Raw genomic sequence first — 25210 nt, forward strand, 5'->3', positions numbered from 1 at the left:
TCCAGGTTGTTTATTCTGTTTATCTCTCACATGTTCTGCTGCCCTGCCCAGCTCTGTCCTGCAGGGCAGCGTGTGGGGCTCTGCCCTCAGTGGGATGTGACAAACATTAAATACCAGAAACTCCCTGGGCTGCATTTACAAGAACGTGCCAATATCTGTCACCTACGTTGGACAGTGTGTCCCCAGCCTGAACCAACAGAAAAATGCCAACACCACAGTGAGACATGGAGGGCATGAAGAAGGAGAAAAAGGACAAGGCACACCCAATTTCCTCCATCTTGTCCCCTTTGGACCCCTCATCTGGAATCCTAAAATTTTACTTTTGCACCTGTGCCACAATTATTACTGATATCAACCACTCAGAGCTGGTAATTGATCCTGTAAGATTGAAAACTCTTTTCCATGGCCAGAGATCACAGCCAGTGTCTCTGGGGGCTCTGTCCAGGGGGGTTCCTGACCCCTGCCAGGGTCCCAGGGCAGCCAGAGGGAAGCCCTGGGCTCCCACATCCCAGTTCTGAAATGGAAAATTCAGCAGCAGCAGCAGCAGAATCTCTCCGTGCCAGCGTGGCTGCAGTCACCCCCAGGGTTCCCTCTGCAACCAGGGCTGATGGTGGGGCACTGCTTTCTCATTCCACTCCCTCCCTGACGCCAGGCAGACCTCAGGGGCTGCCCAGCTGTGCCCAAACAGCTGGAGTCCTCTTACAGCTGTGCAGAAACCCATTTGTCCATCCGAGCTGAGGGATGGTTCCCCAGAAGTCGTTTGCCCTCTTGTTTTCAATTGCTCGGCTGCTCCTGACAGACACAAGGGAGAGTGCACAAGCCTGGCTCTTGTGTGGGTCGTGACCTCTCCTGTGTAGTTATTTTATCACGGTTATTTTATTTTATTTGGCTTCACGAAGCTTCAGCCTCTGGTTAGGGCAGCAGGGGATGAATATTTATGTTAAACTCCCCTCAGCTGCACCTGCACCACCCAACATTTTTGTGGGATGTGCTGCTGCCACGTCTCTGCTGCCCTGCAGCAGCATCCCCAGAGGCGTGGGCCGAGCAGAGGCCACTCAAAAAACTCTCATTTGGCTGCCTTACAAATCCCTGACAGATCCCTTGATAAATGACCAGGGCACACAGAGCCCAAGGCAGGCTCTGCCTCTCCACTGCCACTTCCCAGCCTCCCTCCCTGGGGAGGTGATCTGGTCAGCATGCACAGCCACTCTGCACTCCTCTCAACAGCCCTCATAAGACTCATTAATTAAGCACAGGAGCCATTTTGCAGCCTGAGCTGAGGTTCTCTCCAGGCCCTGCTGGTTCCTGGGTGCTCAGTAGCTGCGAGGCTGCAGCCAGTGCCTGGAGCTGCCAGGGCCCAGCAGGGATGGAATCCCTTCAGCAGGGCAGGGGAGAAGACAATGCTGCTGCTTAAATGCATCTCTACCTTAATTCTTCTTTTCTGCATGTGAAGCCCAGAAATAGTTTCATCCCTCTCTCAATCAGCTTTCTCCACTGCTCCACATCTCAGTGTACACTCCCACTCTTACCAGCTGCTCTGGGTGTTTCCCTCACCATCCTCGGGAGGATTTGTGCATCTTTCAGGGCTTTTAAACTGGTACAAGTCCCTCTGCTCCAGCCTGGACACTCCACACAACACCAGGAGCTGCAGTTGCAGATGTTGGTGCTGTCCCAGGCTCTTCATGAGCCCCAGCATCCCACATGAATGTCACAAAGAGAAAAGGAAGGGAGGATTCCACAGCTCATCTCCACATCCTCCTGCCTTCAAAGCACATCTGACAGAGCAGTGGGGACTGGGGCAGGAGTGGGGCGCTGTGTCTGCACCCCAGCAGCACCAGGGAGGCACCAGGGCCCTGATGTCCCCCTCAGACAGCCCAGCAACCCTTCTGCAGCCACCTCCGCAGGGACACTGTGCTCTGGGGCTTTGCTGAGGGAGAGGAGGATGAAGACGAGCCCCTGGGGAGGGGCAATAAAGCACTGGCAAATTGCCTGCACCTCCATTAATTCTCTGGGGTGGCTGTAGCGAAGTTAATAGCATTAAAAAGAGTCACATTTAAGGAGCCGCTAAGGAGTGAGATGAGTTGTTTATGATTAAATTAAATTCATATGAAAACTAATGACCTGCCAGTGTAAGCCTTGAGTAACTTTATAATGTAATTAAAAGCCCAACGGGGGAGAGAGCTGTGGTTATGCCACATGTTGAGGAGCTGCTGGGAACACGGAGGCCTCGGGTAAGGGCTGATGCTGAGAAGTGCCTGGGTACTGCCCTGGCTCCTCTGCTGGCACAGACAGGGGCTGCCAGCAGGAGAGGTGGGTGCAGTGGGTCAGCTCCTGGCTGCAGGGAGAGAATCATGGGCTGGTTTGGGCTGGAAGAGAACTTAAAGATCATCCCCTCCATGGGCAAGGACACCTTCCACTATCCCAGGTTGCTCCAAGCCCTGTTCAGCCTGGCCTTGGGCACTGCCAGGGCTGGAACTTCCCTGGATTTGTGTCGGGCCTCACCACGCTCAGGGTAAAGAATTCCTCCCTGATTCCTAATCTTAACCAGCTCTCACTTTGGAGCCATTCCCCTGCTCCTGTCACTACACGCCCTTCCCTGCAGCCTCTCCACGCAGGTATGCGGCTCGTCCCGGGCAAGTCAGCTCCGCCGGGCTGGCCGGGACAGACCTTTCCTTCCCCGCTCACTTCCTCCTCCTCCTCCTCCTCCATCCTCCCAGGGCTGTGCCGGCCAACCCGCGGGCGCTGCCGCGATGGGACAGGAGCAGAACGCGGCGGGCACGGAGCGCAGCAGAGGCGAGGGGAGCAGCGCAGGTGAGAGGCGCAGCGCAGGTGAGAGGCGCAGCGCAGGTGAGAGGCGAGGGGCTCAGCGCAGGCAAGGGGCGAAGGGCGAGGAGCGCAGTGCAGGTGAGGAGCGCAGCGCAGGTGAGGAGCGCAGCGCAGGTGAGGAGCGCAGCGCAGGTGAGGAGCGCAGCGCAGGAAAGGGGCGAGGGGCGCAGCGCAGGTGAGGGGCGAGGGGCGCAGCGCAGGCGAGGGGCGCAGAGCGGGACCCCTCCCGGGCCGGACACCGCGCCCTGCGGAGCATCCCCCGCCGCACGCCGGGCTCGGGCACCGAGCGGCCGCACCGGGGGAGGCCGGGGCCGGCCGGCCCTTTAAGCGGGCGGCGGTGGGGCCGCCCCGCCGGCCGGGATAGGCCGGGCCGGGCCGGGGCCGCCTCCCGCCCCCGGAGCGGGCGGCGCGGGGAGGCTCGGCCGCGCTGCAGCCTCCGGTCCCGGCGGCCAGCGCCAGAGCGTCCCCGCTCCCCGAGGGGCACGGCAGCGGCGATGCCCAGGCGGAGCATCGCCGAGGTGAAGGTGCTGGACGTGCAGAAGCGGCGCATCCCCAACAAGCACTATGTGAGTGCCCCCAGCCCGGCCCTGCGCGAACAAAGGCCGGGCGCTGCCGGCCCCGCTCCCGCGCGGAGCTCCGGGAAGGGAGGACGGAGGAGGAGGAGGAGGAGGAGAAAGAGGGCGGCAGCGCTGCCGGGAGTGCCTCTCACGGGTATCCCGAGGGGGTGCCCCCTGGCAGCGTGGGGATGCCCCGCCGCTGCCCCCGGGATGCCCGGGGGATGCGGGCGGGGGTTGCGCGCACCGCGGGCACCGCAGATCCCCGCTCCTGCAGCTTGGCGCCGGGGCCGTGGGACCTGTTGGTCGCAGAGTCCTGGGGCGAAGGGACCCCCAGGCTCCTGCTTTCTGCTCCCCGGATAGTGCTCAGTCCCCGGGAAGGATCCCTCGTGTCCCCTGCATCCTGCCCAGCCTTCCTGCGTGCTCCGGGGCATCTTTCAAACTGTTCTGGGTTTGTCTGTTTCTAAAAGTGCTTTTATTTTTTTTCCTCCTCTTTTTAATTTTTTTTTTTTTTTTTTTTATGATTTAAACTTTGGTGTGTTTCCAGGCTCCCGTGGCGAGCTTGTGGGTGAATCCTGGCAACAGCCGTAAAACAAAGACCGAAATGTTCTTCCCTCCCGTTCTGCCGTAGCCCAGGGTGACCCAGTGACACACTGTTCGTGGCACATTTGGGCCGTGCAGATGTGCTGTTTGCTCTGGCTGGAGGCAGCTGTCAGCAGAGCCAAGCTTTCAGAGCTCTTGGGAGATCAAGGGCTTCTCCAGGTCCCCTCGGCTGCTTTGTGGCATTGAGCAACAACTGGAGGGAAGCTGAGGGCAGCCAGCTCCAGAGGAGGCGAGGGCAGAGGCGTCTCCCCTGGCATCAGGGATGTGGCGTGGCCGCTGCCACCCACGCCCTTACCGCCCCTTCTTCCTGCTGCCCTGCCTGGAGCTGGAGCAGCCCCGGCCGGCTCCAGATGTGGGATTTTCCTGCCGTGTCCATCCTCGCTCATCGCGCCGGTGCCGTGCCCCGCTCCGGAGCAGCACGGACGCGCGGAGCTCTGCGCGCTGCTGTTTGTCTTGGCGGATTCGGGGCTTCGCCGCCGGGTGCCATCCCCGGCATGGGCTGGGTGGGCTGTGCCAGCTCCTGTGCCGTCCCCTCGGTCCCTGCCGTGTCCCTCGGGCGCCGCGTCCCCGCCGCAGGGATGCGCACCCGCTGCCGCGCACGATCCGCGCTGCGCGCTGTCCCCGCTGGCCGCGGAGAGTCGGGCGGAGTTGGGCACAGCACAAATAATCCCTGCGAGGCTGCGAAACCGGGCGGGCGATGTTTGCTGCCGGGAGAGCTGCCGGGCGGCGCGGTGGGTGGGACGCGGAGCTCCGGGAGCGGCGTGCTCGCTCCGTGGCTGCCGTGCAGCCCCTTCGGCCTCCGCGGGCGATGCCTCTGCTCCAGCCCTTCCCCGACTTGCGGCGGAATCCAGCGGCGGAGCCAGCGTGGCTCGCAGAGAGCCCGGGGAGGGGCCGGAGCTTGCGGGCAGCTGCCTCCCCCGAGCAGCGCTGGAGTGAATGGGAGCGCTCGCCTTGCTGGAGCAATCAATAGAACCGGGCGGATTCACAAAGCCGGTTAATTATATGAAACCAAACCTTTTTTTTTTTTTTTTTTTTTTTTCCCCTTTTTCCTCTTGCAAAGAGAAGGGAGAGGCAGCAAATCATGGCTGAGTCATTTGTAGACAGTGGCTGCTGGCACAGCGCGAATCCCAGGCGACCACGAAGTGTCCGTGTCGAAGCTTTGCCCTCCGCCTCTCCCCTGGCACAGATGTGCCCTGCCCAGCCCTGGGGCAGCTCTCCTGGCCCGGGGGAGGCTGCAGGACCACGCTGCCTTCCCCTCCTGTTGCCTCTGTGATGACCTGCCCTGCTCAGGCTCCTCTGCATCAGCCAGAGGTTTCTCTTTGCTGGACAAAGCTGTGATTGTGTTGCTCACGATGAGGCCACAGCACAAAGTTACCAATTCCTCTTGCCCAGAAAAGTGAGATCGAGCCAGTGCTTCAAAGCCCTTGTTGCACCTGCAGTGGGGAGGGCTGGCTCTGGCCAGGCTGCTGTGGTTTGTTTTTCACCTGGGTAAGTGATACAACGAGAATTCCGTTGCCTGAGACAAAAAGTTGGTTGTTTTGCAGCTCTGCTGTGAAGCACGAGGCACAATATTTGCCCAAACTTCAGGGCAAGGTGCTGGGCAGGGTTTGGGTAGCTGGTTAAAGGTGCTGAGCTGAGTGTCAGGGATCAGTGGGGACCCTCTGCCCTCAAAGTCCACTTGGGTTTTTAAGCTTTTTTGTCATGAGCATTACCTGGCAGGGGCATTGAGGAATGATCCTTGTGCAGGTGTTTGTTGCAGGATGCTCTGGCTCGTGGCAGCCCATTTTCCAAGTGAATAAAAAGGGACTCCATCCTCCAGGCAGTGGCTGAGGTGACATTTCCAGTATTTTTCACTTTCAGTACCATTTCCCACACGGTGCAGTGTGAATGATCCCAGCTCAGGGATGCTGCCAGCGAGGGCTCTGGGGCCATCCTGCAAATCTGAGCAGGCAAAGTCCACGAGTAAAATTTAAAAATAATCATTGTGAGAGACAGAAGAGCAGACTGTCATTTCTCTGGTCTGGCCAAGTCTCTGATAAATGAATGTTTATTCAGAAAAGACCCAAAACAAAGCCATAGTAGAAACAGACTGGATTTTCCTTTAAAGGACTTCACATGGGACCTTTTTATAGTATTATGTTTGTTATTCTCGAGTAGAAGCCCTAAAATAAAGCTTTTTCCTACTAAATCCGGATTTGGTTTTCTTTCCCTTGGGCAAGCTTCAGGATGTTTCATTTTGTTACAGCTGCATACACAAAATGTGTGTGTTTTCTATGTGTTAATAGCAATGCCATTGAGTCCCATCTCCATTTCTGCCTACCAGGAACATTTCCGTAGTTATATGGGTTTAAACAGTTGTTCTGGAGCACCATCCAAAATTATATCTATCCATTCAACAGCATGCTGTTTGGGTGGGGTAGATTTTTGGAAAATCTGGATTGTGTTCTCACAGGACTTCCATTCCCAGCCTCCATGAATATGGGAAATTTCAACAAAGTGTGCAGCATACATTTATTTTGCAAACCCAGTGAGCAAGGTGGCAAAGCTTGAAACAAGATGAAGACCTCATTAGTGGCAGCTGGGTTGTGAAAGTAATTAACAGATTCCTGGTGGAATCTGGCTAACGGGATCTACAGGCGTTTCAAATCAGATGTGAGGAGAACCACGGTGAAAAAGTGAGGGTGTTGTTATATTTTTGATGTGGAATTTGTGATGTGGTGGTGTAGGTGTCTTCTCTGCTCCTCGTGGTGGCGAGGCCATTTGTGGTTTCATTCCTCCTGTAGCCCAGCCCCAGTGTGCTTATCTGGAACTGATTAGGGAGTGTTTGAATGGACAGAGCTGCCAATCCAGACCTTCCCTGGTTCTTCAGTGCTTTACATTTACGAGCTGAAGGTATTTCTGAGGAGCACGAGCTGAAGGTATTTCTGAGGAGCACGTGCCCCATGGGCTGTGTGTTGTGCTCCCAGCTCGGTGCCCCCTGGCACAGTGTCCCCTTGTAGAGCTGAGCTATTCCCGTGGATTTTGGGAGTTCTTTCTGCCCTCGGGGATCACTCTGGTTGTTTGGCTTCAGAGGGGTGTCAGGGGATGACTTCTCCCCGTGCTGTCTCCCTGGAAGGGTGACCGTGCCCTTGGAATGGTGGGAATGTCCTGTGGGCAGCTGGAGGAGCTGGGTGAGGAAGGAGGAGGTTGGCATGAGTAATGTGAGATCTGTGCAGTGCAGTGTCCCCAGATAACCAAACCAGGAGTGAGACAGAGCCAGGGGAAGCTGCAGTCTGACTCCTCTAAAGGTTTGAGGGCTTTCTCAGCATCCTCCGTGCTGTTTTGCTGCTGCATCCTGTGGTTGTGCCATGTCTCATCCCATTTCCTGCCAGCTGGATGATGCTGTCCCAGCGAGGCAGGCACAGGCAGGGAGTTTGGTGGGAATTTTGTCCCGTCCTTGTGCTCTGCAGAGCTTTCCTGCTCACCCCTCAGCAGAGCTGAGCATGGAGCACCCTTCGCTTTGTGGATGAAAACCAGCCCTCAGACTCAATCTCCCCTTTGTTCTTCTTCCCCAGCCGTGCTTCTCAAAGCTGCTGAGAAGCTTGGACGTGGAAGGATCCAATCCTTGGCTGCTGGGGCAGGAGCAGCTCCGTGGGGAAGCTGATGCTCAGGCTCCATTCCAGCAGTGAGCTGCAGCTCTGGGGCCATCCCTGGCCCCTGCCTGCCCCCAGCTCTCTGACCTCCATCCCCCAGAGCTTTGCTTTGGAGGGTGTCTCTGTCCTGTGGCACTGGGAGACAGGAGACAGCAGAGCCCACACGTGTGACCTTCAGTGGGACTGGAGCAGGGGTGCGTGTGTGCGTGCCTGGGGGCTCTGAGCAGGCTTTGCTGGGCTGTCCTCGGGGGTGCCAGCCTTGTGGGTGTGCCCCTGCCACGCCAGCAGTGCTGGGGCTGTGCTGTGCCCTGCCAGGCTGCACAGCAGCGTGGGGGGAAGAGGGTGAGCACCAGAAACTGGGAGGGATGGGCTGGGGCGAGGGGAGGTGGCTGCTCTGCAGGGCTGGCTGTGTGCTCAGCCTGCCTGGGCTGGGGCTGAGCTGCTGCCTGCCCTGCTGCTTCCTCCATCCCTGTGCCCACCTCCCTGCAGCTCTGCCTTGCTGCTTCTGCCTCCCCCCTGCCAGAGAGCCCAGGGCAGCATCGCTGGTGCCCTGCAGCTGGGATAGCTTCTGCAAGCCAGCCTCACCCTCCTCCCGGCTCCCCAGCCACCAAGCAGGGGTGAGGGGGGTCACAAGCTGTCTGCCCACGGGGCTGGGGCTTGGCTCTCCCCCTCCTGCTCCAAGCTTTGGCATCCCATGGCACAGAGCCCCCATCTCCCCTCCCCAGCCCCGCAGGCTGCGGCAGCGAGGGCTGGTGGAGAGGGGCCAAGCACAGCAGCTTGGTGCCAAGAACTTTCTTTGTTTCCAGCCACCTCCCTCTTTTTTTTTTTTCTCTTTTCCTCTTACAATTTCCCACTCCCTTTTCTATATTAAACCCACTCTGGCTTGGCTGGATTGCTCAGCTCCTTTTGGTTTCTCTGCCCCTTTGGGTTTCCAGAAGGAGGGCGAGGCTCTCACATCTCCCCTGCTTTCAGGGGTAGCGTGGGTGAAATCAAAAGTCTGATGCTTTTGACTGATGCTTTTCCTCTTTGCTGGTGAAAGATGCTTTAACTATGTGGAGTTTTCCACAGAGAGGTTTATTGTGCAGAGTCTCCCTGGACCTGAGACCACACAGGCTCCAAGCCTTTGGAAGCAGCTCTGCAGACAGCTCTGCCCCAGCTGGAGGCTGTTATGTCTGGAGCTGCTGCAGGAGCTCTGCTGGAGCCTGGGGACCTTCCCTGGTGTCCCTGCCTTGCCGTGGAGATGTCTTTCCAAGTCACCATGGGGTTGCTCTCCGTGTCTGTGTGGAGGAGCTCTGGGATGCCAGGGAAGCTCTGGGATCCTTCAGAGCCACCCAGGGAAGGCTGTACCATGCCAGGAGGGCTGATGTTGGCATGGCTGAGCTGCTCCTGGCCTCCAGCTGGACTCTGGACGCTGCTGAGCTTGGGGTGGACTTGCTGCCTGCTTCAGCTGGGTGCCAGGCAGGGCTCCCTGGCAGCTGCCATCTCCCACATCCTTTCTCCTGGGGTCTCTGTGTGTCACCCCCCCAGCCAGGATGTGCTGCAAATCTCCATGGAAAACTTTGCAAAACTCCTGTAGGAGGAGAGAAGCTGAAAGTGCAGCTCTAGGTTTTCCTCACCTTCACTCTGCCTTTTTCCTACTCCCATTGAAGCAGTCCAGGCTGCTTCCCAGCTTGTCCTGCTGTGTTTATGCAGGCAGTCCAGAAGTGATTCTTCTGCGAGGTCACACAGCCTCGTGTTTAAGAAGGGGAAACTGGTTCTGTTATTTTATTTTTTTTTTTTCTTCAGTGTCTGTTCTTAATTTCCTTGCCTCGAGTCAGCAGTTTGAGTCAGCTCCTCTGTTGTGTGGGACTCTGGGAAGGGCAGGACCGAGGATTTGGGAATGGCTGCGGTGCCCTGGGTCCCTCTGGGTCCCTCTGGGCAGTGGAAGTCACCAGGAGCCACTGCTGGGTGCAGCAGCAGGGATTTCCAGTAGTCCCTGGTGGCTGACTGCTCCCAGGGCGTTCTGCTCCATTTCTTCAAGAGGAAAAGAAAGGGAAAAAAAAAAAAAAAAAAAAAAAACCCAAAATCTCTGGCTGCCCTTTTCAGATTCTCACTGGCTTCTCATCCCCGCTGTCCCCGTGACTGCCGTGGCTCTGGATGTGTCTGAGCTGGCTCCTGCAGCTCCCAGGAGCTCTGTCCCTGCCTGGGCTGCCCTCCTGCCCAGGGGGATGTCCTGGCTCTCCCTCTGGCTCCCTCTGACAGCTCTGGTACGCTTGGCCAGGTGCCATTTGCATTTCTTTTTTCATTTCGTTTCATAGCATTTCATTTTTCTGACAGTTCCCTTCCAAAGGTTTTCAGCCCCATTTTCCAGCCGTGCTCCCTGTGAGAGAGGTGCTGGGAGGGGACAGCAAGGACAGATGCTGGATGATGATGGAGGGGACCGAGCTCCCTGGGAAGGCTGCAAGATCCCCAGGGCTTTTTTTCCAGATTATATTTTAATTTAGGGCAGTTAGTGTGACCAAGGAGAGCCTTGGGCAGTGCCTGGTGGCCCTGATGTCACACTGCTCCACGGGTAGCTTTGAAGAAGTTGGTTTGTGACCATTTCCTGGTGATGCAGGGATCCCAAGGAGTTTGGGAGCTCAGTTGCAGTGGAGTCTGTCGTGCTCAGCCTTTTGCATCTGCAACTTTCCATTTTCTGTGAAGGATCTGTTCCATTTCTGTCTTCCAAGGGATGGCAGCATGGAGAGGGTTTGGTGTTCATGAGACCTGGCATTAAACAGGATCCACCTGCACCTCAAAAATTGTCCCCATGCCTTCTGTAGCTGCCAGGACTGAGGCTCCCAGGGCTGGGAGGAGGGCAGGGTGTCCTTTCCAGAGGGAGGGAGGAAGGGCAGCCACCATTCCTGGCTTTCACTGACTCAGCTCCTTCCCTTCCCTTCCCTTCCCTTCCCTTCCCTTCCCTTCCCTTCCCTTCCCTTCCCTTCCCTTCCCTTCCCTTCCCTTCCCTTCCCTTCCCTTCCCTTCCCTTCCCTTCCCTTCCCTTCCCTTCCCTTCCCTTCCCTTCCCTTCCCTTCCCTTCCCTTCCCTTCCCTTCCCTTCCCTTCCCTTCCCTTCCCTTCCCTTCCCTTCCCTTCCCTTCCCTTCCCTTCCCTTCCCTTCCCTTCCCATGGAAAAGCCCTGCAGGTGCTTTCTCAGGCGCAGTGCCAGGCCAGGAGGGGAAACTCCAGAGCAAGTGGAATGGTTTTAAAGCTGTCTTGGTCACTGAAAGTGCCTTCCAAAAGCAGCTGAGGAATGGATTTTTGGGGCTCTGGGAGCTTATGTCCAGTTCTCTGGAATTGTTCACTGTGTGGCTGAGTGCACTGTTCAAACCCCTCCAAACCTGCACGTGTTGTCAGGCAAGGGGAGCACCAGAGTTGTGTTTTCTGGTGTTTTTTTTTTCATTTCTGAGACAGCGGGGACTGGATAAGATATTGGGAGAGACCAAGATCTGGGATGGGGCTGTTGGAAGGACAAGGAATATCCACCAGGAGCGAGGAAGGTGGCCTTGCCCAGGTGTTACAGATACTGAGGGGCTCCTGTGTGTTGGAATTTGTGCTATTGATGATCCCGAGATTGTAGAAAGTCTCTGATTTTCTGCCCCGCTGCCAAAGCAGAAGCCATAATTGGTCTGTGCTGGTTTCCAGGTTGTTTATTCTGTTTATCTCTCACATGTTCTGCTGCCCTGCCCAGCTCTGTCCTGCAGGGCAGCGTGTGGGGCTCTGCCCTCAGTGGGATGTTACAAACATTAAATACCAGAAACTCCCTGGGCTGCATTTACAAGAACGTGCCAATATCTGTCACCTACGTTGGACAGTGTGTCCCCAGCCTGAACCAACAGAAAAATGCCAACACCACAGTGAGACATGGAGGGCATGAAGAAGGAGAAAAAGGACAAGACACACCCAATTTCCTCCATCTTGTCCCCTTTGGACCCCTCATCTAGAATCCTGAAATGTTACTTTTGCACCCATGCCACACTTAATTATTACTGATATCAAACACTCAGAGCTGGTAATTGATCCTGTAAGATTGAAAACTCTTTTCCATGGCCAGAGATCACAGCCAGTGTCTCTGGGGGCTCTGTCCAGGGGGTTCCTGACCCCTGCCAGGGCAGCCAGAGGGATGCCCTGGATTCCCACATCTCCTCTGCTTTCCATAAGTAAGTTGAGGAGATACCCCTGGAGACTTTGCTGCTGCTGGAAAGGGATGTGCAAGAAACTCTTCCTCCTGACCCCAGGGAGGGCTGCATTTCAGCAAAGCAGCAGTGAGCTCATCACTCAGCAGAAATGCTGCTTCCCTCAGCTGCAGAGCCGCAGGGAAGCCTGGTGTGCCCTCAGACCTCGTGCCTTCATTACCCTGAAGAGCTCTGAATGACTTTGGCTCGAGTATATCCACATCCTGATTAAAACCCCAGCCTAATAAGCTGTTGACTCCAAATAAAGGCAGGGTAGGAATAAACAAAGAAGGAAAGTTGGCTCCTCCTGCTGCCCCGGTGCAAGGCTCTCTGCAGGCAGGCAGCCAGCAGTGATATAACCCCGAGGAGTGCTGGGGACTGCTGAGAAAAGTGGGATATCAGCAGAGCTTCCAGCCCACATGAGCTCATGCTGGCCCAGCAGCAAGGCCTGGGGAGAGGGAAAAGGAGTTTGAACCTCTGCTAACACCAGCTTAACCCCTGGTTTGCTGGAGGGGTGCTGCCTGCCTTGGAGCATGCTGCTGTCCTTCCACAGCTGGAGCAGATGTTGTCCTGGAGAATCCATCTGTGTTGCTTGTGTTATAGTGAGGAAATGGGGGTGGTTCATCACAAAATAAGAGTTTGGGAATGAAAGCAGCTCCAGACTGAGAGACTGGGTTTTATTTGGGATATTGGGTGGGGATGCCCCTGGATCCCTGGCAGTGCCCAAGGCCAGGTGTTTGATCACCCTGGGACAGTGGAAGGTGTCCCTGCCATGGCAGGGGGTGGCATTGGATGATCTTTAAGGCCCCTTCGAACCCAACCCAAAATCAACCCAAGTGGACCTTGAATTACTGGTTTGAAAAGAGAGAAATTCTGCATTTTAGCAGTAGGAATTCATCCCTCCTGCTGCCTCATTTTCTGTCTCAATTTGGAAGTGATTCCACTGGGAAGAGTTTGTCACCCTCAGGAGTGTCCTCACCGTGGTGGCTCAGGCTGTGTCAGCCCTCTGAGCAGCACACTGAGATTTGAGGTGGATTTTCAGTCCAGGATTTGAGTGGGGTTTGATAAACTCAAATAGCTGAGAGTTGTGCTGTCCTGGTGTTTGACTTTGGATACTGGCTTAGGATGTTGGTCACATTCCAGAATCTGAGAAAATGGCCATCTCAGTGGGGAAAACCTTGTGAAACAACTCAGGGATTCTGTCCTAAATACCAAAACATCAGCTTTTAAGAGCCTTGATGCTTGATTTTGCTGGCAGAAGTTCCAGCAGGTCCCTTCACCTGGGCTTCTGAACGTTTTGGTCCTTCTTCAAGGAATTGATAACTTGAATTTCTTTGAAATAAGGACTTGAGTTAGGAAGAAAAAAAATACCCTCGGTTCTGCTCCATGTGTTATCAGTTTGAGATTTGTATCACTTGGGTGTTACGCTGGCACCTACCCAAGGGTTATCTCTGCTTTCTGTGAAACACAGCAGAGGACATTAGCTCAGTAATTGCCTCATCCTGTGATGTGCTTGTTGTCCTTCACAGACGAATGAATGATGAAATGGGCTGGGTTTGGTGTTTGTTTTGCATTCATCCCCAGTTAAAGCCTGATCACGGGCTCTGTGAATGACCTGCAGCGACTGGGGCTGCTGGTGTGGCATTTCCACCCCAGCAAGTGGAGGAAACCCAAACCCAAGCAGGTGGAGTTTCAGACCCTGGGGTTTTGAGCTGTTGCAGTCCCATTTGCAGCAGCCAGGCTGGTGCAGGTGGACCCCAAAATCAGATTTGGTGCTGCAGCTCTAAGTGGGGTGGCCAGGGTTTAGTTATTAACTCCTGTGTCTGGAGGGATTTGTGCTGTGCTTTTACACATTTCACATCCAGTGTGTGCCCCTCTCCAGGGCCGCAGAGCTCAGTTCACCACCCGAAATAAATATTTGGAGAAGCTGCAGCAGTGAGGCTCGGTAATTTAAGCTTACCTATGTTGTGGTGCTGCTGAATTGATCTGAAATATTCCCCTGGTTGTCACCCAGCAGTGAGGGCTGCACTGGCAGCTTTTTGGGTTGTGGTGGGGTGTTTTTGGGTTTTTTTTTGGGTGCCCTGCTCTGATTTCTGCCTCTGTTCCCTGCAGGTGTACATCATCAGGGTCACCTGGTCCAATGGAGCCACGGAGGTCATTTACCGGCGCTACAGCAAGTTCTTCGACCTGCAGGTGGGGAAAGCTGGGAATCCTGCAGGCCTGGCCCTGCCTGGGGAGGGACAGGGGCTCCCTTGGGCTGCTGGCTTCTGCTCCACCCGTGTAGCTGCTGGGCTTGTTGTTGAGGGAGGTTTGTTTGCTGTCGGGGAGGGTTTTGTTCCAGTTGGGTCCAAACTCCGTTCCTGTGGCTCTGCCAGCTGCTGTCACAGCGAAGCAGGGCTGCCACTGGAAAAGGTTCCCTGGGGAAGTGCCCGCTCCCCCTGGCAGCAGCTGCTCTGGCACCTGAGGGAACCAGCAGGAAAGATGGAGAGGGGCTTTTTACACAAGCATGAAGTGACAGGACAAGGGGGAATGGCTTCAGACTGAGAGGGTGGGTTAAGATCAGATATCAGGGGAAAATCCCTCCCTGTGAGGGTGGGGAGGCCCTGGCACAGGGTGCCCAGAGAAGCTGTGGGTCCCTGAATCCCTGGAAGTGTCCAAAAAGAGGTTGGATGGAGCTCTGGGCAAGCTGCTGTGGTAGAAGATGTCCCTGTTTAGTGTTGATCTGTAAGGTCCCTTCCAACCCAGGCCATCCTATTATTCTGATTTAATTCCCTCCTGGTGCAGGAGGGAGCCAGGAGGAAAATGGAAGTGGGAGAGAGGAGGCTGGGAAGGCAATGGGGCCAGGCTGGGCTGCAGAAAACCCAAAGCAGTGCTCTGGCTGAGCAGGCAAAGGGTGTTTTCCACCTCCTCCTTGGTGGAGATGAGCCAAGGGGTCTGGCTGGGCTTTCTGAGCCAGGACACAAACTGTGCTCTGGAACAGGCCCTGAGCAGAGGAGAAAAGAAAATGCACAAAGGGATCTCTGGGCTGGCAGCATCTGCCAGAGGGGCCACTGGAATGCCCTTCCTGGGCTGTTTGTGGCACCAGGGGAGGAGCTGGGCACCCTCTGCCCCCAGAGCCCTCCGATGTGAGGCTGAGCATCAGCCTGGGCTGGACTCCAGAGGGGAAGGAGAAAACCTTTGCTGGGATCTCTGCATGCAGACACAAACACGGGGCTGAAATTCCAGCCTGCCCAGCAGAGAGAGCCCCTGGGAGTGCAGATGGCTTTCCCAGGTTCAGCTGGCTCCTGCCAGACCTGGGATGGGGGCAGATGCTGCTGACAGCAGTGCTGCCCTGTCCCCTGGCCAACAGGGACAGCAGCAGCAGAGCAGTGTCCAGGGGACAGCTCTGGGTGTCCCTGCCCTGCTGTCACACAGCCCCAGGCAGGGGTTAAGCTGTGAGCAGCTGCTTGTGTAACCAAGGAAATATTAAAGTAAATAAATAAGGAACAGCTGTTGGGCAGCAGCCAGGGCTGGAAGGAAATGGAACTCGTGCTTCCTTCTCTGCAGCATCTCCTCTTCACGGTGCTCCACGCTGCTGGCCAAGCTCGTTCCACCTCCTGCTGCAAGGGGGAGCAAAAAAAAAGCAGTTTTTTGGGGTGCCTGTGCCTCTAGCTGGGCTGGATCCCTGGGCTGGGGATGTGGGAGTTGTGGCTGGGCTCCCTCCCCTCCATCCTGGCTGGAGCTGTGCACTCTCCTCAGGTGGGAAACGGCACCGCTGGAGCCAGACCCTCTGCAGAACATCTGTAGAAGCAGAGATACTTATAAATACATGTAGATATATGAGATACTTATAAATACATGTAGATATGTATCGTGGTGGAGGTGGGAGAGTTTAAAGCAAACATCTCTGCCCTTCGCTGTTCTCTGCAGCTTTTTATTTATTTTTTTTTTTAATGTAAAAATAATTACAACAACCACTCCTTTTTGGCTCTGTTGAAAGAATGAAAGAATCTGTGGTTTTTCCCTTCCTTCCCCCTTATCACCCTTGCTTCCTGGTGCCCTTATTTTAAACTCGTGGTGCAGGACAGTGGAAATTGGATTGAGAGGTGAGGAGTGAAACAGATCCTCTGAGCACAGTGGAAAAAAATGCTCTAGGTAGGCTTGGTAGCAGTGACTGGTGCCATTGCTGGAGGCCTTTTTTGTGTGACTCTTGGATGATTCTGAGCCAGTTTTAGCTCTTCAGGCAGAAGTTTTCCGTGCTGGAAATTATTCATGCCTCTGGTTGTTTAAAAAGAAAAAAAGGAAAATTCCACACAGCCCCCCACAAAATAAGTGTGGGACCAAAACAGTTCAGCTGCTTCTGAAAACAGCAAGAGGGGAAAATATTTTTCCTAGGTCCAGTTCTGATCTTTTTGATGAGCTGGAGGAAGAATTGGAAATTTGAGTTGCAGGTGAGCTCTGTGTCAAGAATCTGTCTTTCATGTGATCCAGGGAAAATCCATCCAGATTTATTCCTGCTCACAGCCTTGAGCAATCCCAGTACATGCATGTTTGGGTCGGGATATTTGTTCATTTGATATCAGTGTTCCCAGTGGCTCTGGCTGCACTTTCCATGCTCCTGTCAGAGCTGAGCAGGTTTTTGTTTTTGCAAGAGCAGGGGAAAGGCTGGTGCACCCTCCCTGGCTGTCAGTGGCTGTTCCTTGGCAGGGACGTGGAAGCTGCTGGATCCAAGTGGGAGAGAGGAGCTTGGTGGGGCTGAGGAGATCCCAGAATCACAGAATTACAGCATCCCAGAATCCCAGAATAATGAGGTTGAAGAGACCTCTAAGATCATCAAGTCCAACCCATGCCCTAACACCTCAACCAGCCTACAGCACCAAGTGCCATGTCCAGGCTTTTTTTAAACACATCCAGAGATGATGATTCCACCACCTCCCTGGGAAGACAATTCCAGTGCTTTATTATTCTTTCATTGAATTTTTTTTCCTAATATCCAACCTAAACCTTCTTTGCTGCAGCTCCGTGTGAGTGGCTGGGGAGTTTCTCCTGATATTCCCAGTGGGGTCACAGCTGAATCATTTGTCACCTTCCATTGTGGCTAAACAATTATTTCAGGAGCAGGGCCAAGGAAAACAGGAGCACCAGAAGTGCTGACAGCAGAGCCACGGGGCAAAGTGTCCTCCCCTCCCCAGGCAGGCAGGAAGGACTCTCCAAACACAGACTGAACCAGGAGTGAAGCCTGGATCTGCTGGAGTTTGACTCCACTGAATCCTTGAGCTTGGAAAAGAGCTCCAAGAACAGAGTCCCAGCTGTGCCCCATCCCCACCTTGTCCCCAAAATCAGAGTTGCAGTTGTGCCCCATCCCCACCTTGTCCCCAAGATCAGAAAATCCCAGCTGTTCCCCATCCCCACCTTGTCCCAGCTGTGCCCCATCCCCACTTTGTCCCCAAAATCAGAGTTCCAGCTGTGCCCCATCCCCACTTTGTCCCCAAAATCAGAGCACCGAGTGCCACCTCCAGGTGCCACCTCCAGGGATGGGGATCCGAAGCTCCCTGGGCACTTCCAGTGCCTGGGCTCCCTTTCCATGGGGAAATTCCTTTGTCTTGGAGCAGCTGTGTTCCCCATGCTGGCATGAGCAATGTCAAAAGCCACCTTTGCTGGTCCCAGTGGTGCCACAAAAGCTTAACAGGCTTTTTTTCAAGGCAAAATACAATTCAGTATATAATTAAATTGCATATATCCCAGAAGGGTCAGGGAGATCCTAAAAGGGTCAGGGATATCCTAAAAGGGTCAGGGACACCCCAGAGGGGTCAGGGATATCCTGAAGGGATAGAGATATCCCAAAAGGGTCAGGGACACCCCAAAGGGGTCAGGGATATCCCAAAAGGGTCAACAGGTTCCAGCCAGGAGCATTTGAGGCTTTGCCTGAGTGCTGTGGCCTTGCAGAGCCCTTCCCTTTCCTGTCCTGCAGAATTCCAGGATTGCAGCCCGTGGCTGCAGCCGCCTTTCCAAGCACCACCACGCTGCCTTTCTCCTCCAGGGCTGGCAGGACCTCCTTTTCCTGCCAGCCTGCCTGTTTTGCCATCCCTTGTGCCACGCCAGGGCTGCTCAGTGTCCCACAGGAGGTGCCACCCCTCACTGAGCCAAGGCAGATGCAGTGGTGGCTCTCATCCCTTGGGAAGTGCCTTTTCCTGCTCTGGGGTCACATTCCAGGCGCTGGGATCAGGGTGAGAGTTCCTGAGCTGAGGATCAGCTCCTCTCTGAGGAGCTCATGAGTTGAGCACTGCTCAGGAGGGGTTTGCTCTGCAGATCCTCTGCCTCTCCTCCTCCTTTTCTCTGGGAATGTTTTCCAGCACGTGACAATTTGCATGAGGGCAGATTTTTAGGAATGAAGGAAGATGAAGTTGTAATTCTGAAGTTTAAAACCTGGTGTAACTGTAGGATTTGTAGTAAATTTGTAACTCCAAATGCTAAACTCAGTTCTGCATAATTCCCTTGGCTGGAGGAATAATTTCCTTCCAACAGGGCTGAGGCTCTTTCACAACACTCACTATTCCAGATGTGAGCTGCTGGCAGCAGATGGATGCTGTTCCTGAGAAATTAAGGGAATGGGAATGATGCTTGCAGGGATGCTGGGAATGTCAGCTGGCGTGGAAGGTGATCAGGCATGGGAGGAGTGGCTTCTGTGGTGGGCACAGGGAGAGGATCAGGCTCTGGTCCTGCCTGGGAGATGCTTCCAGCCCTGCCAGGGTGGAGAAGCTGTGCAGGGACTGAGGGCTGCCCTGTGGGGTGCTCCCCATGGGAGGAGCCCGGCGAGTTCCTTAGAAGGATCCTCGTGAAACCACGGCTGCAAGGAGTGGCACTGCTGCTTAGAGAACAGATTCTGGCTGGTCTCTTGTGGTTTCTTGTGGAAACCCCCAGAAAGAAACATTTTTTCCCCTCTTGGTCATTCTGAGTTCGCCAGGCACGGCTGGCAGTCACTTCAGCTCTTCATGTGATCGAGAGCCACTGTGGTCGTGCTGCACTCCTAAAACATCCCAAGCCAACCCTTTTACAGCTTTCCTGCTATTGCCAGCCCCCTGTGCTCTCCTACTCCATGTCCTCAGCATCATCTGCCTTTTGGCTGCAGCCACAACCTCAGAATCCTGCAATTATTGAGGTTGGAAAAAAATCTCTGATACCTTCAAATCCAAGCTGTGCCTGATCCCCAGCTTGTCCCCAGCCCAGAGCACCCAGTGCCACCTCCAGCCCTTCCTGGGACACTCCAGGGATGGGATCCAAACCTCCCTGGGCAGTTCCAGTGCCTGAGCTCCCTTTCCATGGGGAAATTCCTGCTGATGCCCACCCTGAGGCCGTTCCCTCTCCTCCTGTCCCTGTTCCCTGGAGCAGAGCCTGACCCCCTGGCTGTCCCCTGGCATGTTTCTCCCAAACCTCTTTTTGGGAGAGGTTGCCCCAAGGCTTTTCCCCTTGCAGTCAAATCCTTCAGTCCTTGGCCCAGCTGGAGCTGCACAGAGGGTGATGCTCTGTGGCTGCTTCTCTGCACAGAGCCTTAATTTTGAACCCAGGGCTGGAGACACGACACAGGCTGGGCTAAATGTGCTCGCTGCACAATCCAGGCACAGAAAAACTGGGAATTTGAAGCAGCATTATATTTGGCTTTGGCTCTCCCTCCCGTTCCTGTCTGTCTGTGCATCCAGTGTGTTTCCCTTTCTCTTGTTATGTTTAACAACTCCTTCAGGTTCTTTGCTGGAAACTCTCAGCTCTGACCCACCTGGAGCTGTGTCATCTTGGAGAGAGTCCTGCAGCCCTGGGGCCAACAGCTTTGTGTGCAACACCGAAAAACAAATAGTCTGTTGAAGTGGTGCCTGCTTCCATGAGAAAATTGGCAGCGGGCAGTGGCCTGTGCCTGCCATCTCCACGTGGAGCAGAGCCTGGTCCTTCTGGAGGGGTTCCTCACCTCTTGTGTGCACACAGGCGCCAGGCAGAGGGGAAAGTCTGTGTCTCAGGGAGTCAGAGGGGTTCTGAATAATCCACCACATTGAATGGCCTCTGGAGACTGGAGCTGGCACACAAAGAGGAATTGTTCTCATCGGCTTGTTTCAGGCAGTTAGAGGCCTGAAAAATTAAAATGAGCCTCTTGCTTCCATTACTGTGAGCTCAGAGCTTGCCTTCTGCTGTCTCCTTCCCTTCCTCCTCCACTTTTTCCTCCTCCTCCTCCTCCATTATTTAAGCCAGGCTCCTGGCAGGAGTTCTCAGAGGTGAAGTGAGTGTTGTCTTAATCCTCCTGGTGTGGAGAGCAAAGAGCAGCCGTGCTGAGTGATGTGCCTCCAGCAGGTGGGAATGCCAGCCTGGGTTCCCCCCTCTCCTGGGTCATGCCTGCTCTTTGATGGCAAAGCCCTGAGACAGCTCAGCCAGGCTGTGGCTGCAGGAGCTGCAGGGTTTTGTGTGTCCAGGGATGGTAAACAGGGCTCTCTCAATAGTTCTTTCGTAACAGGAATCTTATTTCAACACTTTGGGGATTTCTTTTTTTTTTTTTTTTCCCTCCAGGGTTTATGGAGTTCAGCAAAATTCTGAGCAGTTGTGTGTGTGTGCAATGAACTTTGTGGTTTCAGCCTCCCACAAAAATAAATCAGCAGGATCTCGCTCTCAGGCAGTTGGATCAGGAAAGGCAGTCCCTGCGTGACTGAGGACAGGGAAAAACCCACAGCTTCCTCCAGCCAGGTTCCTGCTAAAAGCACCAGCAACTGCTCTGTCCCCTGTGCCCAGGCTGCACCCAGAGCCACGGGCTCAAACACCACTTGCAGAAGCGTAGGAATAGTGAATTCCCATCCTGGAGCTCAGGAGGAGGAGAAACACTTTCCATTAAATCAGGGCTCCTTCTGTTTGCAGAAGGAACCACCGGTGTTTTTCCAGCAGTGCATCAAAGACCTTCATCACTCTGCTCCTCTCTCCCTCCACAAAGAGCAGGCACAGCCCAGTGCACTTCAGCCTAGTTAAAAGTTGGCTCCCTAATGTTTTCTCTCTCCAAAAGTCTCCCATTTATAGCGTTCCAGCCCTTGGCAGCAGCAGCCAGCCCATTCCCAGTGCCAGGCAGGTCAGGGACTTGGCCTGGGCTGAGCTGGCAGCCCCCCTGTGCCTGGCACAGGGAGCTGTGCCTGCCCCTGGGCACCAGCAGCCTGCATGCCCTGGGGTGGTGCTGGGAGAGCATCCCCAGGCCAGCACACAGCCAGGGCTGCAGCAGTGCTGGGCAGGAGGAATCACTTCAGTTCCCAGAGCTAAAGCCTGTCTCGAGCAGTGCTGGGAGCTCCATGGCTTATTCCAGGCTGGGAACAGCACTCATGGCTCATTCCAGGCTGGGAACAGCATTCATGATTTATTCCAGGCTGGGAACAGCTCTCCATGGCTTATTCCAGGCTGGGAACAGTTCTGCATGGCTTATTCCAGGCTGGGAACAGCTCTCGTGGCTCATTCCAGACTGGGAACAGCTCTCCGTGGTTTATTCAAGGCTGAGAACAGCTCTCTGTGGGTCTTGGTTTGTTCCAGACTAGGAGCATCTCTCCATGGATTATTCCAGGCTGGGAATAGCATTAATGGTTTATTCCAGGCTAAGAACAGCTCTCATAGCTCATTCCAGACTGGGAGCATCTCTCATGGCTCTCAGTTTGTCCCAAGCTCCTCTCCCTGTCCCAGTGCAGCCGGGTTTGTTGTGAGTTCCCGTGGATGGAGCCTTGTTCCAGCTCACCCAGGGCAGAGGAGGGCTGGCTCTGAGCCTGCTCTGCCCATTCCCTCTGGCTGCCCTGGCAGGGGTCAGGAACCCCCTGGACAGAGCCCCCAGAGACACTGGCTGTGATCTCTGGCCATGGAAAAAGAGTTTTCAATCTCACAGGATCAATTACCAGCTCTGAGGGTTTGATATCAGTAATAATTAAGTGTGGCACGAGTGCAAAAGTAAAATTTTAGGATTCCAGATTAGGGGTCCAAATGGGACAAGATGGAGGAAATTGGGTGTGCCTTGTCCTTTTTCTCCTTCTTCATGCCCTCCATGTCTCACTGTGGTGTTGGCATTTTTCTGTTGGTTCAGGCTGGGGACACACTGTCCAACGTAGGTGACAGATATTGGCACGTTCTTGTAAATGCAGCCCAGGGAGTTTCTGGTATTTAATGTTTGTCACATCCCACTGAGGGCAGAGCCCCACACGCTGCCCTGCAGGACAGAGCTGGGCAGGGCAGCAGAACATGTGAGAGATAAACAGAATAAACAACCTGGAAACCAGCACAGATTAATTACAACTTCTTCTTTGGCAGGGGGGCAGAAAATCAGAGACTTTCTACAATCTCAGAATCATCAATACCTCAGATTCCGACAGGCAGCAGGGGAAATAGAAGGTTTAGGTGGTTAGCAAGAGGTGTGGTGCAAGAGGAGGGTCGTGAGGCTGCTGCTCCTGAGCTGCTGCTCAGCTCAGCCTCCTCCTCTGCCTCCTCCTGTCTGGGCCTGCCACAGGGTTAAAATGGATTTTGGGGAAGGAATGCACCCACCCGGGTCTACTGCTGCTCATCTGGAGCAGGGCAGGGTTTGGGGAAGGGAGGGCTGGAGGAGAAACCAGATCAGGAATCTGCCTGGGGAAGGAGCTGGGCACAAATCTTGCTGGATCCCTGGCTGTCTTGATTTATTAAAAAAATATGGATATTGATTTAGTATCGATATCCAACTGTGACAGACAAAAACTCTCTGACAGTTTAATGTTAGAAAGTGTGTGTTTATTGTGTGTGGGAACGCTCCCAAATCCACACTGCAGCTTCCAGGTGATTACAGAGCCCTTTTATCCATCCAAGTATGGAATATCCAAAATACAAATACATATTCATCATTTTGGTACATCCCATTCCCTGCAGCATGCGTGGTTTGTTCCCTGAAATGGGTCGGTGTCCCTTTCATGGGGAGGAGTCCCAAAATGAGGAAGTCAATGAAGTCTTCCTTGTTCTGACCTTTCTACCTTTTCAATGCCAATCTGACAAATGAACTCTTGGTAGAACTCCCATTCCTTGTCTCCAGTTGTTTTCAGAACAGAGGAGGCCACAATTGTCTGATGTTCCTAAAATCTATTTGTCAGTTTGTGTATGCTTCATTATAAACCCAAGTGTTGACAAGCAATCAATTATTAGTTAACTACTAACTCCTAACTTCATCAAGGCCTACTCATTTATTTTCATTAACTCTAGTAAGGCTTATCTCTCACTAAAATCTTAGTTCCTCTAAAATCTCTAAATTCCTTCAAATTTAGGTTTCAGTCTTCACGTGGCAGCGTGGAAATCAGATCTTGGAGGTGTAATTAAGGGAGGTGAATTTATTGTTTTAATGCTGCCTTTGGCTGAACATTTAGGGTTTCACTTGCATGTCATTTTTCACCATGTCAAATTAGCCAAACCAGGTATTTTTCAATACACAATTGCACAACTCGTGGAGAATTCCTTGTGCTCCCATTTTCCTCTGCGGGCTGATACTTGGCATTTCTGGAGAGGCAGAAAATGTGGTGTTGTGGCAGATTTGGAGGAATACCTCCCTCAGTGAGGAGTTTGGGTGTTAAAAAAAGGATTTGAGACCCTTTTTGGGGCTGATCCCCTGCCGCAAAGTGGCAGAAAAGCAGCTGGGAATTCCTGGAGAGGCAAGAAGGAGGTGGATGGAGGTGAGATCTTTGCCTGCCTTGGGCTGAAGGCTCAAGTTCAGCTGCTTCAGCTCTTCTTGTAAGCTCATTCTTGCTGGATCCCTGGCAGTGCCCGAGGCTGGAGCAGCCTGGGGCAGTGGGAGCTGTCCCTGCCCATGGCAGGGGTGGCCCTGGATGAGCTTTGGGGTTCCTGCCAGCCCAAAACTTCTGTGGAATCTCAGGCAGGAGAGATCTGCCCTGGGCATGGCAGCTTTTTGCCCAGCTGCTTTTGGACCCAGCTGAGCTCAGCCCAAACCTGGAGATGTGAAGCTCCAGAGCCCACCCAGCTCCCTGGGTGTGTCCCTCGTGGTTTTTGGGGTGACACAAAGCTCTGGTGCCTCAGTCCTGGGGTCCCCATGGGCAGAGGGTGTGTCCCTTGTGTTTTTTGGGGTGACACAGAGCTGTGGTGGCTCAGTCCTGGGGTCCCCACGGGTGATGGGTGTCCTGCCCACCCCCTGCTCCCCATGCCAGGAGCTGTTCACCAGTGTGTGCCTAAATGTTTCCTGTGACCTCACAGGAAATCTCTCCTGCAGGGGCAGCCGCTGGCAATTTGTGTGGCCCTTTTTTGTTTTTCCCTTCTGACCTCAGCTAATTCATTTTTTGTCGACTGCTGAGCGATGCTTCAAGTTTTCCATGAGGTTTTCACACTCCAGCCTGTGTGATGCCATTTCCTGGTGCTGGGGAGGTCGGGCTTGCCCCTCCTGGTGATGCTGAAATGCTCTGGGGATCCTCACCCTGCTCAGTGTGGCAGCTCCTGCTGCTCTGAACCCCCAGCTCCCCTCGCCCCTGCAATGGGAACAGTGTGGTGTTGGAACTCCAAATGTCCCTCAGACATTTTTGGAGGTTCCAGGCCCAGGTCAGAAGCATTTGAGACCCTGGCAGGCAGCTGCAAACAGCTGTGATTTTGGGTTTGAGCCATGGAATGAGTTACCAACCTTGCAGGAAGAACAAGAAGTCACAAAAGTTTAGATATTAGAGTAGAAGTAGTCACAAAGTAAAGGGAAGAATTTTTGAGTGCTGTACAGGGGGGGTTTTGGTTTTGTACATGGGGGTCAGAGGTTTAAGATGGATTTGGGATTTGGGCCTGCCCTGTCCTCCCTCTTTCTCCTTCCTTACCTCCATGTTCTTGGTGATGTTGGCATGCACAGATTGGTTTAGAGTAGAAAATCACCATTTAATATAGGTAATAGGCATTGGGGAAAAACTGTAACCATGGAACACGTAATGTTCCATATGAAAGAGAGCAGCAGCCCTGGGTGGGAGAGAAGAAGCAGTCGGGGTCAGAGAGGATGTCAGGGTGTGTGTGTGCCTCTGCCTGAGCTCTGAGCAAACCACAGCAGCCCAAGGAGAAAATCTTTTAGATAATTTGCAATAAACTACCTTGAGACCAACAACAGAGACTGCTGAGCCTTTCTTTGGAAGCTCGGGCTGGAGGAGAGACTTTTCCAGCACAGGGAACCCCTGAACCAGGGTGAGCTCTGGCAGTGTGGCACCACTGGAGCCCTTCCCCAGGACTCCCATCCATGGCAGCCCAGGGCTGGGCACTGAGCAGGGGAGAAATTCTTGCCTGTGTTCAGATGAAACATCCTGGGCATCACTTCCTGCCCATTTCTCTTGTCTCATTCAACACATTTGGGATCTGAGCTTGCTCCTTGTTCCTCCCTCTGTCTCCTGGGCTGCTGTGGGGTTTTTTTCACTCCGTTTGTTCAGACAGCCCTTGAG

General features: G+C 54.1%; 1 protein-coding gene across 2 annotated transcripts in view; it reads left to right on the plus strand.

Moving 5' to 3' along the window:
* Positions 1–3243: 3243 nt before the first annotated feature.
* Positions 3244–25210, plus strand: part of SH3PXD2B (SH3 and PX domains 2B) — a 65312-nt gene continuing 43345 nt past the window's right edge. For both annotated transcript variants that reach the window (XM_031506023.2, XM_021532124.3), the window contains exons 1-2: positions 3244–3392; positions 13920–14000. In XM_031506023.2, the coding sequence (XP_031361883.2) occupies positions 3321–3392; positions 13920–14000 (153 nt within the window). In that variant the 5' untranslated portion in view covers positions 3244–3320. The remainder of the gene's footprint in view (positions 3393–13919; positions 14001–25210) is intronic.

Source organism: Lonchura striata, chromosome 15 (genome assembly GCF_046129695.1).
Source record: "Lonchura striata isolate bLonStr1 chromosome 15, bLonStr1.mat, whole genome shotgun sequence".
In the NCBI taxonomy this organism is placed as follows: domain Eukaryota; kingdom Metazoa; phylum Chordata; class Aves; order Passeriformes; family Estrildidae; genus Lonchura; species Lonchura striata.